Raw genomic sequence first — 13,233 nt, 5'->3', positions numbered from 1 at the left:
AAAGCACAGAACACAACACATGGACAAGTTGGCGTTCACACACTGCCCAGAGTGTTCCCCTGTGCGTGAGTGTGTGTCCCAGTGATGTAAGTGATGCAAATGCGAGAGGAGGCGAGTTACATCGCTGTCAAATTCAGAGTTTGTGGGACTAAATGCTCAGTCGCCAAAACTTCCACCGTCTCCTTTTTGTGCCTCACAAACGGCATTTTCTCCCACTCCGTCTTCATTTTTGCACACTTTCAATTTTTCTCCTGCACGTCTGCTCCTCTCTGTCTTCTCTTCCTGGCCTCTAATTTCTTCTCGCTCCCCTCTCCCTCTCCCAGATGCCCCCTGTGGCTTGCCGTCCACCTGAGAGAAGCCTCATACATCTCCTGACAAAGTGACTAATCCTTCCCATTTCACAGCTCCATCCCACTGCTCCCCGAATGTTCGAAACTGTGTGTGTGTGTGTGTGTGTGATAGGTGACAGGTGGGAGTATGTCACACGAGTTCAAGGTGTTTTTTGTTGTAACAAGCGGCTCAGACAGCTGCAGGGTCTACTGAGCTCTGACTGATTAGAGAAATAACTCCATTACAGACGTCACTTTGCAACTTTCTGATGACAGCTTCTTTAATATGACATCCACCCACACAAAAAGGGTGTTTTTTATGGTCTATAAAATATTTAGATTTTTTTTTGTGTTAGCTCAGAATACAATTGCATCCTTTCCCAAAAACCTGGTTTCAAATTTGCATCTTATTTCCGCAGAAACTCTGCAATATTAGGCCTCAGCTGGATTGGTGATATAAGCCCGGCAAAGAATAATCATAATCATAAATCAGTGTACTGCTTCCTGTGTGTCTGCCAGTTCTGAATGATTATGGGAACCACACTGAGGGGGCATCTCAACCCAGGCTAAACTCATGTTCTTAAAGTGGTCGTTTTAAAGGAGTATTTCACCCTGAAGTGAATAAGTGAAGCCTTGTGAGTTTTTTTTAAGCGGTGTAACAAGTTGGATCCGTTCATTTCAATAGCTTGCAAGAACTGAAATGAAACAAGCGTGGCTGAGTTTGGTTTTCAGATAACCTTGGTTGAAATATTCTTTTGGTGCTATAATAATGGTAGTTTTGAACACACTGAGTTGTGTGAAAAGGATTGCACTGAATGAGTATACTGGGTGAGCCGTGTCAAAGAAACGTTTTCCATCTTCTTGGTGATGGACAGGATAAGTTTTCCATAATCCTAATATTTTTTGGAGAATTACTCTAAAATGAAAGCAAAAAAGAAAAAAGGTTTCTGTGAATATGCATTGAGTTGATTATTTCATTGCAATGCTTACAGAGCTGTCTGTGACCTTATTTCTGTGCAGATATGCATACCCACAGGTGCTCATCTCTTTATTCAGAGGACATGCAGATGTTGCCTATTTTCCAGCATAGATTAAAAAAATTACTTAATAACTACACAGATTTTTGGCCACCAACACACACTACTAACTTCAGCTTTTAAGTTGATATGCCGAACGAGTTGATCTGACTCTTTAGTTTCTAAATGCTTCACTGTGTTCACCAACTAACAGCTAACTTGTGTGCAGTTGGTTAGATTTTAAATAGAGCTGATATAATATGAAACTAGATGACCTAAGGCATCCATTGGTACCAACCATTACATGCCAGCATGTCGGGAAGAGCAATAAATAACGCTCCAAAGTTGGGCAAAATTTTGGCGATGGTAAAACTGGCATGGCCATTTTCAAAGGGATCCCTTGACCTTTGACCTTGAGATATCTGAATGAAAATGGGTTCTATGGGTACCCTCGAGTCTCGCTTTTACATGCCTACTTTATGTGAATCCCATGCCATTTCTTGGAGGTGGTATAAATGTGTTACTTTTGCATAGTGTCTTTAAACATTACTACAGACTGGGGTCCTAAACAATATTGGAATTGCATAAACTGAAAATGATTGAAAGACTGAGACACAGACTTCATGCCCCCCCTGTAAAAGTCAGTACCCCACTTGTGCCACCCCAGTCAAAACAGTCTAGAAACGCCCCTGGCCCTAAAACTAAACAATGAGCTGAAAGATGCTCTCTATAAAGCTGAGGGGAACTGCAGAGTGGGTGATAATTCTCCATATTGCCTTTAAATACCTGGTCATATGTTTAATGTTCATACAGTCTGACTGCTGAGCTTGTGTCACAACAAAGACAAATTGTATTAAACAGACTCAATGTGAGATTCAGTGCACATAAACAACACATCTAAGACAATCCAGTGAGGTCTTTTACCAGCACTGCCATGACTAAACCAAACGTCATCCTCCTGACTGAAAGGACCATCTCTCTGGTGACTCCACCACCCTGCAGTTCGCCTCGCTGTCTCCACAGTCAGTACATCAGCTGTGGGATGTAATTGCAGCAGGCACAAACAAAACAGCCTTGGAGGGGTCCTCCATGTCTTTGGCCAAGGGCCTTACGGACTGAGGAGGGGTCCGGGCGGGCGCAGACCACCAAGCATCTCCACTTCCCCGTCTGTGGAGCAATTAGGGTGGTGGGCCATGTGTGTGTGACCGTGGGCTCCAGCTGTCAGGAGGCCTCTGTCTCCTGGTCCTGACATGTCTCCGATACACCCCGCTGTGAGTCTCTCTGTGTCACACACACTCCACGGACCCGGCCGGAGCCCAAGGCGAGCTGTCCGTCATCTCACACACGTGCACACTCTCTCTCTCTCTCTCTCTCTCTCTCTCTCTCTCTCTCTCTCTCTCTCACACCCGCACACACACGCTGAGTTTTCACTGATATGGTCCTTCTGGCACTGTGGTAGTACTTCACTCTCTCACTCACAGTGTGTGTGTGTGTGTGTGTGTGTGTGTGTGTGTGTGTGTGTGTCTGTGTGGTGGCAATAAGCATGGCGGTGGCTGCAGGCCACGGCAAGTCATCCGTGCTTCCCCTTATCGTTTTAATCACCTCGTTAGGCGCAGCTAGTCCCCACACTCACTGGCCACTGCCCCTCCTCTGGAACCATGCCCTCCTGACCCAACGCTGGTGGTGCCACCGGGCACAGGGATGCATGATGGGAGGCGGAGGAGGAGAAGGAGGAGGAAAAGCTTTAAACCATCACCAGCCAAGTTTCCTTTTAAAAAGCTCTGGCCCTGCAGATGTGTGTCAATATACCGTAAATATAAGCAACACCACCAACTCATAAATCTATATTATTACACCATTAAAAATACTGTCAGTTTGATCCCAGAAACCCTGTATCGTTGGACGTGTGTGGCAGGTGCAACAGAGGGCAGCAGGACTTGAATAAAAGCAAAAATATGGAAGAAAATTTGTAACATTTTTTCTAGTTGCTTTAAGTAAAAGTGAAATACTTCAACCCCACACTGGCTCTACACAGGAATCAAATGTTTTTGGCCACAGCTCCAACACCTGCATATTTATTATTAGGCTATAATAATTATTTTGGATTCGATCTGGGTTGTATTTGCTTTTTCAAGAGCTTGAAAAACCGTCTTTGCACACCAGAATGTGTGACAGGTGCATCCAGTGAAAATGATGTTCTTCACAAACGAGCATTTCTTACTTCTATTTCACTGCATTTCAGAGGCAAACATGATACTTAACCTACATTTATTTAACAGTTATAGTTACTAGTTACTTTGCAGATTTATATCTAACATTAAAATATAAAATATGATTCACTATTAGAGATTATACAGCAGCTCTCAACCTTCCAAACACAGCAGTGATTGAATGGAGCTTTTACATCTAAACTCACATAATTTCATTCGAATAGTTTATAGTTTGAGGTCAAAAAAGATAAAAAAAAAAAACTTTTGAAAAAGGTTTTTTGTTATTTCCTCTCATCTCACAACCCTCCAGTTTTACCTTGTGACTGTGTAGAAGGCCTCACTCCTAGGTTGGGAACCAATCGACTAAACTAACTATATAAAGTAGCTTTGTTACGAGCAGCTATATCAAACACATTGTTGCATTAGTGTTAACAGTCTAATAATGTTATATATAGTAGTATAGATCTGCAGAGACATTGTGGCACTTTAAGTACATTTAGCTGATAAAACTTCTGCACTAAGTTGTACTTATAATTACATATTTTGACATTGTTGAAGCCTATTGGTACTTTTATCTAAGAAAGAATCTGCAGGTTATTATATATACTACAGTGAGAATCATCAAACACATGTGAAGGAGCAATATTAAAACATTTATATGAAATACTAAATAATAAAAGGGAACAAGGTAGCAAATATAAAAAGAATCCTATTTAAGCCGTGTACAGCACAGAATATAGACTGAGTTTAGTCACTTTTATTCCTTTTTAAAATGATCCAATCAGCAGACTCAGGTGTCAGTGAAGAAGTCATTCAGTATTTTAGTCTCACTCGCAGTATCCAACCGACTCAAGATGAAAAGCTATTGATAGTACCTCATAGATTTAATTATTACAATGGTGACGAATCAAACACACGTCAACAAGTGAATTCACAATGTGCCTGCGGAAACAAGGAATCAAATCAGTTTCATTTATATTTAAGAGGCATTTAAACTGTCTGAATCATTTATAAAAACATGTTTATTGGTTTCAACAAGCTGAAGTAACACAAACAAGCAGGTTGTGTGTGAATTTCCCATCTACCCCCTCACTATTCTCCCTCACTGTGGTTGAATGTTCCTCCTGGGGAAAAAGATATCTCACCTTATCTCATCTTAAATGACATTTTTAGGAAGGACCTCTGACTTGTAGCCCAATCAGATGTAAAGTCTCACTTCCTCTCTCCTCATTTTTTTTTAATCACCCTTGCTATTCACCGACAGCACGTGCGCAAACTTACAAACACGTATTTATGTTTTTATTTATTTTAAACCATCCTTTATCATGCACACATCTCTGCCTTCCCATTGCCCACTACTCCCACGGGAGGGAGAGCGCTTGAGGGCTGAGGGGCGTGAAGAGAGAGAGAGGGATGGAGGGAGGTGTGTGTTGTGTGTGTGTGTGTGTGTGTGTGTGTGTGTGTGTGTGTGTGTGTGTGTGAGAGAGAGAGAGAGAGAGAGAGAGAGAGGAAGGGTGAGGGAGGGAGGGGGCGGTGTTAGACAATACCATTCCTCAAATATATTCCATCCCCTCCGTCCCTGAAGTGAGCCTTTATTAGTCGGGATCGTTTGGATCTTATCTCGCATATGACACTCGGCGGAAGAAAGACTGGAGGAGAAAAAGGGAGAGAGGCGGATTATCCGTGAACTGCCTTCCGATCCGCTGATTCCTCACACGGGCAGAGCCTCGCTTATCTCGCCCCCCTTTTATCCCCTATCTTCCACACAGGCGGATGGACGAGTAGCCCCTCTCTCTCTCTCTCTCTCTGTCTGCACTTTCTCCACTATCTGCCCATCTCCTCTATTGTCTCTCCATCTCCGGGATCACACGGAGGGCTGACTGATCCCTGCTCCCATCACTCTTATCTTCTTCTTCTTCTTCTTCTTCTTCCTCCTCTGTTGTTTTTTTAATCGACTGATCATCTTTAAGACTTCGGGACTGTTTTTGATCTGCAGAAACATTTCCTCGCATTGACGGTGTTGACCCCCCCACCCTCCTGCGTGATTCTCCATGTTGCAAGTTCGCGGCTGAAAAAGTAGAAATAAAAAAAAAATAGTTTTATTTTTTTTTTATTTTTAACTTTTCTTTTTTTTTTGGTTTCCGGGAGGCTGCAGGTTCAATCTGTGTGACATCTGATGGTCGGTTCGTCCGGTGGAATATGAGTTAATTTGGACTTGAAGCTCCGCTCAAGAGCGTTTTTTTTTTAAGTTCGTTTCCCAGAAGATATTTCGCCTCCCAACTCTTTGTCAAGGTGAGTCTCAAATGTGGAAAATAAACAATCTAAACACACTTATAATTTTGTATCAGTTTCTACAAACATTTATGCCTCAATCACCTGTTTTCTATTATTATAAGCCACTCATAGACATATTTTTACTTTATTAAAAGCACAACAGCTCCACTGATTGTTGTCCAGCAGATGTCAACATTATTTTTGCCGTCTTCTGCCTCCATGCTGTCAAGTCACTCTGGCCTCAGCCAAGCAGATGTGTTCATCACACTGTGACAGATGGCCAATTCTGATTATGTTAATTCACCCCCCAAAAAAAGGGGAGTTTCTCCTTCATAAATGATCACAACTTTCATCCTCTTTTTTTTTTTTAATAATAATAATTTGAGAGAAAAATCCAATATGACACTTTGAAAATGTGATGCTTCTGCCTAATTGTTCGGCTCTTTTTTTTTTTAGGCCTTAGGCTTAAATAAATTAACCATTACACCAGTATTTGGAGCCATTCATTATTTATGGAGTTTAATGTTATTATGCAACGAACGTGGACTGCGTTTGGGTTTATGGGGGGTCCTGGCACCCAAACAAGCACCCGCTATGGGATTTCTCATACTGGGGCCTCAGGGTGGCAGAAAACACTGAAAACAATTACATTTAATTGACATTTTTTAAATTATTTTTTGCATATTCTTTGCGAGTTTCGATCATATGTATTAAGAATAGGGTCAGTTTAGTGTCTTTATATAAAACGCTGAATGTCACACGGGTGCAGTTCACCTTGCTGTATTTGGGATCACATTTTATAAGAAGGGAATAGCTTAAATGTAATGTTTTAATGGCTGGTTTTGTCCACGCTACAGGTTCTTAAGGAGGAGTGACTGCCAACACCCGAGAATAAAAATGATGCTGAGCCCGGACCAGGCTGAGGCGGACCTCTCCTGGACTCAGTCCGACCCGGAGACGATGCTCAACGGCCTCAAGTCGGCCGGCTGCACCTCGGACGAGCCCACGGAGGGCGAGGAGAGGGCCAAGTGCAAATCCGACCAGCCCCTGAGCAGGGAGGAGAAGAGGAGGAGGAGGAGGGCCACGGCCAAGTACCGCTCGGCCCACGCCACCAGAGAGCGGATCCGGGTGGAGGCGTTTAACGTGGCCTTCGCGGAGCTGAGGAAATTACTCCCCACCTTGCCCCCGGACAAGAAACTCTCCAAGATCGAGATCCTCAGACTGGCTATATGCTACATCTCCTATCTCAATCACGTGTTGGATGTCTAAGAGTGACCCCCCCTGTGAGACAGAGATGGCTGGGTTGGTAGACTGGACTCAAGCGCACGCTGGGTGTCAACTGGGTATGGCAAGGTTGGGCAGATAGGGTCGACTGATGGCGGGGATGTTTTAATACCTGGTGTTTTTATAGCCTCCTGTAGCTGGTATCATGTGCAAACATTCACAACCTTTAAATTAGTCAGTTTGGGTGTGATGAAAAAAAATGAAAAGAGTCCTGAATTTTAATCTTGACAGCCTTTTAAAAACTCTCTCATGAGATTAAAAACAACCCGAATGAATGTTTTGTTAATTAGAACAAATATATGTCATCCCAGATCAGTTTTTTCTATGAAGCTATAGTATTCAGTGAGGAAACTCTCTAACTGGATCATATAAAATGACAATATCGGCTCATACAGACGGATCGGTCTAACACCTGTGACAGCAGCTCCCATCCTGCTTCGACTTCAGGGACTCCAATTAAATCTTTGAGGTTTTAATTACTAACAAGCTTCAAATCGCTTTAAAAAAAACAACACACACAAAAAAACCACCAATTCAGCCTTCAGAGCCAAAATCTATTAAACAACTTCCCCACTAGATGAACCCATCTCGTCCCCGGATGCTGGGACTTTGCCATACCTCTCTAGCTGACTGAGTTGCCCCCCCCCCCTCCTCAGTGTGAGTCCAGTGTTGGTTTTTAGGGTGTAAAGTTGTCTCAAACTGAGTCCAGACCGCCCACTGAACAAAAGCAACAAACGCCGAGGCGTTTAGCTGATAGATGCAATAATGAGAATAATGATTATTTTCCGATGTACAGTGGGGGGGAGGACGGGGCTGTCAGAGTCTCTCCCCCCCCCCATTAACACCCACCATCCATCCACCACCACAAAAAGTGATGTAGTGGAGAAAATGTGGGTGGAGGAGGAGGAGTGGGTGCTATAATGAATATCAAGAATTTGGTTTTCAGATAAACTTTTGATTTGATCTCCACATTAAACCCTCACACAAATAACCCTGCCTATAAAGCCCCCCCCCCCCTCCAAAGTCCTCCGCTCACTGTATCAATTTGAGGTCCAATGAAACAAACACTGGGTCGGAGGGGGGGCAGAGCGAAATGAAAGGATGTAAACGAGATAGCTGCTTTAGATCTAGTTTTAGATGATTTTCCGTAAAGGAAGGCGAAAAAAAAAAAAAGATTCAATGCGTAAGTGCCACTTATGACATATAAAATTGTGACCTTAATCATTTTTTTTTTTTTTTAAAGTGTATGGAATTATTTATTTAATTGTGTTAATATTTAAGGCTAATTTATTTATGTTGATATCATAGGCTGGCGTCTTTTTGTATAAATGTATATTGTTTGTTGCTTCTATATTTTAGGCTGTGAAATTGAACTTGGAAAGTGATTGTGTTCTACTCTTAAAAATGGCACTTTCTGTTAATCCATAGCATAATTTATTCGTTTGATGTATGTTTGATGTATGTCATCTTATTTTTTTTGTTTTTGTTTTTTAATGTCACGTCTATTGTCTATCAATAGCAACGATAAGCACTTCAAGATGGAGCTCAATGGCCCCATAAATGTTTATTTCCCTACATTGTTGTGTTCAGAGGTTGCTCGAAGAATACGAATTGGGCTGCTTAGAAAAAAAAAAAAAATGTAATTCAATTTCAAGAATTTGTTTCAGTGACAGAATAATGTAATCATGTGAATGATTATGTCAAACAGTTTCTACCACCAAGGGGTTATCATACGATTCAGAGGCAAACCTCTTTTTTGCTGTTACCAAAAAAAAAAAAATACTAATAATTTCGAAAAACATAGTCTGAATTTATTATCTTCAATGTTTGGATGTTTTTATTTTGATGGATTGGTTTATTTATTTGTCTCTGCTTTGTATTAAGAAATTCAATACGTAATTTTATAGTGAAGAAAAAAAAAACATATCCTCTATCCAAAGATTTTTTGTCTCTTCAGGGTTGTGTAGGCTACTTGTTGCTTTATGCAGATCTTTTGTAGTAGAGGTATTGTGTGACAGCTGGTTTCTAATGGACAAACTTTTCATATTTTCCGGTGTTATTTTTAATTAAAACGGAAATACTTGAAAAAAAAACCCCGCTCCTGTCTTGAAACATTTTTTTAAAATGAACCTCATTCAGGTTTTTGTCCTTTTTAAAGTATAAAAAACGAGCTAACAGCCGAATATGCTCTGATGGCTGCCGCTGACGTTCAGCTGATTGCAATGATGGAGACTGCACACGATGACGTCAGGTTCACGCTCGCGTAGAGGCGCGCGCACACGCACACGCGCGGGGTGGTATGAGTGCTCATGCAGATCAGCGCACGAGCTTTCAGATGGCTTTTTCTGAACACACACACACACACACACACACACACACACACACACACAGTGCAAGGTGAAATAAGTGCAAACCCATGCAGATAGCAGAAAACTCACCCTGCACAGACCCCCCCCCCACACACACACACACACACACACAGTGGTCAGCAGCTAAAGGCAGTGGTAGCCTACATGTGTGCTCCTGGCTGAAAGGCTCTCTCCCTCCCCAGAGAGGGGGCAGGTGTTACTCCAGACGAGCCAAGACAACCAAATTACTGGCCGTCTGGCACCTCCCGTGGGAAACCCGGGGAGAGAGGAGGGATGGGAGAGATGGAAATTTATGAGCGAGCAAGCGCCGAGATGTAATATTGCCAAATGGTATGAACAAAAAGGTCCAAATATTTATATTCATTTGTGATATATATACGCCTGTTCCCATCGATTGGGCTATAAAAAGCTTGTAGTTGAGTTACAGAGATGTGCAGGATGTGTGAATGCTTTTATCCAGGCTTCATTAGATTATCATGAGACAACCTTTTTTTTTTTTTAGCACAAGCATGGGTGGCCCTAGTGGGAATCGAACCCTTCACCCTGGAAATGCCACGGTTAAGCTGCTCCAATTGAGCAACAGAATGCATATGTCAAAGATGTATGATTAGATACTCTATCTATCTATCTATCTATCTATCTATCTATCTATCTATCTATCTATCATCTATCTATATCTATCTATATCTCTCTCTCTCTTCAGGTGGCAGCTGCAGTGGTTGAAATCTTTTTATCTGTGGAGACTGAAGGTAGCATGAAATGTTCTTTCCTTTCAGCTCAAGGGCCTCCTGTGTCTCATTTTTTTCTATTTGGCATCTGTCAGTTTGTCAGTCATGTGGCTGACTTTCTTATATTACCTTCAGTGCACCCACACAACAATGTTTGTAAGGTGACAAGGCTGCTTTTACAACTACTCATTCTAATAAACTGCAATAACACATTGGTCTTATAAATGAAAAGTTGAATTCATTAGCAATATAACCCATTTCAAGCTTCTGTTGCTACAGAATTAGCTGGTCTGGTTTGACCAGTAGCTTGTGGTGGCTAACATTAGCAAACTTTAGCTGAGTGGCCTAATAATGGTGTCTTTAAGTCTATCATCAACATTTTTATACAACGTATTACAGTTTTCCTCCACTGGTTTGGCTCATTTCTCGAAACAGAAATTACATTCTCAGAACTCTAAGATCATTTGGCAAAACAGTCGTACAGTTCAGCACAACACCATAGTTCACCTGTAAAAGCTCATATATCTCCCCAAACAGTTCACTCTTGTGTCAAAACTAAATCTCTTTCTCATATAAATAGTCAGTGCCTCCAAAATGCATCGTCCCTTTGGCATTGTGTAAGCACTGCAAGTCAAAATGTTTCGATGTTTTGTCACTATGGCAGAGGACTATTGAAATATCCCTCATGTCCTCCTCTCAGTCTTAGCCCAGTCCTTCATTCACAATGGTTACTGTACTAGTCTAGCTAACAAAATACAATTGTGTATAAAACTGAAAAAATAAAAAAAATAAAAAACAGGATTTTAGGGTAAGAGTAGCCTCTAAGGTTTGACATCACACATTGCACTCACACTGCCAAGGAAAGGTAGCCATTCTTATTCACACACATAAACTAACCTCCATATCAGAGTAAAAAGAAAATGTATAAAGCATAATATACTGTTATATAAACACATAAACAAAAACAAGGAAAATTACATGTAGCCTACAGTGCTGTAAATAAATACAGTATATGGTATTCATGGTATTATGTTGACAATTGAACAGACTATTGTGCATGTGATGACTTATAGAATGAAATGATGCTGACATGTTTTGGAGAGAACAACCATTAGACTGAGAATCAATCAATCAGTTTAGATCAACAGGATCTATTCACTTGGAAATTGTGCTAAATGTAGGCTAACTGTACTTAATCATTTGCAAAGATGTACTAAGACATTTGCAATGTGATGAAATCAGTGAGAAATACAATTCTGTTGTCAACAATTGCCAAGTGTCATTTCTGTTTCAAGAAATGGGCCAATCCAATGGAGAAAAACTGTAAATGACGATATGAAAACGATGTGAATGTGATGAACCTACAGAGAATTATCACCGCAATCTGCAACTTTACTGTTTTGGTTCACTCTCACTGCTTCATCAACATCAGACACACACAGTCAGAGACCAGCTGGTGGACATAGTGGAGCATTTAGCAGCTGAAGAGTCAGATATTTCCTTCAGGAGTTGGTGGAGACCAAAAACAGAGCTAAAACGAGAGAGAAGATTGGATTAAAATTCACCAGTGGCCACTAACGCCGTGACCACAATGAAGCTCGCCATCAACTAAAAATGTGATGATGGGTCAATGTTGTGTTCATAGCTTGTTTCGGGGCAGGTTTAAAGCTACAGACTCGAGAGAATATAGAGAAATACAATGTGTACAATTCAGCAAAAGTTACATAACTACCTCCAACTGTACAAAAATTAAGCCAAAATAACCCGGATACAAATAACCCCGCTGCCATCTTGTGTTGGTGACGTCATTCGGAGCCAGAGTCTGCGCAGTAGTGATCGGTGTTGGTGCCGCGTTATCGGGGTCCCACCCAGACGCCCAGCTGAGCTTCAAATAACTCTGGATCAGCAAAACTTGAACATACATCTCGTGATAAGAACTACCTGCTAACATGGAGGCAGCAGGTTGTATGAGCGATACTGCAGCCAGCCAGCAGGAGGCGATGGAGATGTTTTGGCTCCACTTTTGAGGGAGCTGTCATGTCGTCCATCTTTATATGTGACAATGTGCGCCGCAAACAGCCACTGTACCAACTGGACAGATGTTAGCTGTAAGCTAACTAGCAACAGGTTCCGACTGTGTCTGTGTTCAGTTCAGATTGAAACTCTGATTGTTTCTATTGTTTCCTCAAGTCTCCTTTTTCCTCTCGTCTATGTACGTTTATGAAGCAGATACCTGAAGTCCAGGCCTTCGTGCATTGACTCACTGACTTTGTATGCAGTCTAAACCTCTAAAATTCACTTTATGTTCTGTTTGCACACACACAAAAGCAGAAACCCATCCAGTAGTCACAAAATAAAGGCAGCGGATTCATTACATTCAACTGAAACTTCCCCAGTCAGCAGTTTGCATCACATAAGAATCACTTTGAAACATTTAAATGTTCAAAAATCTTTTGTTTTTCATTATAACATTTTGTCCTACGTCATTCAAGCCGGACCGGTCCAGCGTTTCAGACGTCTCTGTCCGTGCTTTTACCAAAAAAAGAAAGGAAGGAACACCAATATGTTGCATCAACAGATTGTCCTCTTCAGAACACAAAACAAGCTCTGTGATTCTGGCATGGTGTGGAGATAAGACTTCTGCTCAAGCTTATTGAATGGAGGAGTCCATCTGTACGTCGCCGTGAAGCACTACAAGGCCATTTGTGCTCCTCATCCCAAAAGCTTCCGTAGCATCAGTCCTCTTCAATTTATTCTTTACAAACCCCCAGAAGGGGCAGGGGAGAGAAAAGTGACAGGCGAAGCCCAAACTGCTGAGGGCACTGAACAGCCTGGCTGACAGTGTGGCCGGTTGCATGCTTGTGTGTGTGTGTGTGTGTGTGTGTGTGTGTGTGTGTGAGTGTGAGAAAGTACCACATTTCACCACGACCCCCCCACCCACCCCACCCTCTTTGCACTGTGGGCTTATGTAATGGTGGAGGCCGTGGAGTGACCATATGTCAGGAGGTGTGTGCAGACAGCAG

At 41.9% G+C, this 13,233-nt stretch overlaps 1 protein-coding gene across 1 annotated transcript; it reads left to right on the top strand.

The window, feature by feature from the left end:
• The first annotated feature begins 5,076 nt into the window (after positions 1–5,076).
• On the top strand, positions 5,077–9,206 carry LOC127378768 (helix-loop-helix protein 2-like). Its single transcript, XM_051428029.1, has 2 exons — positions 5,077–5,847; positions 6,687–9,206. Exon 2 carries the CDS (start codon positions 6,727–6,729, stop codon positions 7,096–7,098), a length of 372 nt encoding a protein of 123 aa, XP_051283989.1. The 5' UTR covers positions 5,077–5,847; positions 6,687–6,726; the 3' UTR covers positions 7,099–9,206.
• The last annotated feature ends 4,027 nt before the right edge of the window (positions 9,207–13,233 follow it).

Source organism: Dicentrarchus labrax, unplaced genomic scaffold (genome assembly GCF_905237075.1).
Source record: "Dicentrarchus labrax unplaced genomic scaffold, dlabrax2021, whole genome shotgun sequence".
Lineage (NCBI taxonomy): Eukaryota > Metazoa > Chordata > Actinopteri > Moronidae > Dicentrarchus > Dicentrarchus labrax.
This window is presented reverse-complemented; position numbering and strand designations above follow the sequence as displayed.

What these genes read in the sequence shown, in the direction of transcription:
- LOC127378768 (XM_051428029.1), top strand. Translation starts at nt 6,727, where the DNA reads ATGATGCTGAGCCCGGACCAGGCTGAGGCGGACCTCTCCTGGACTCAG.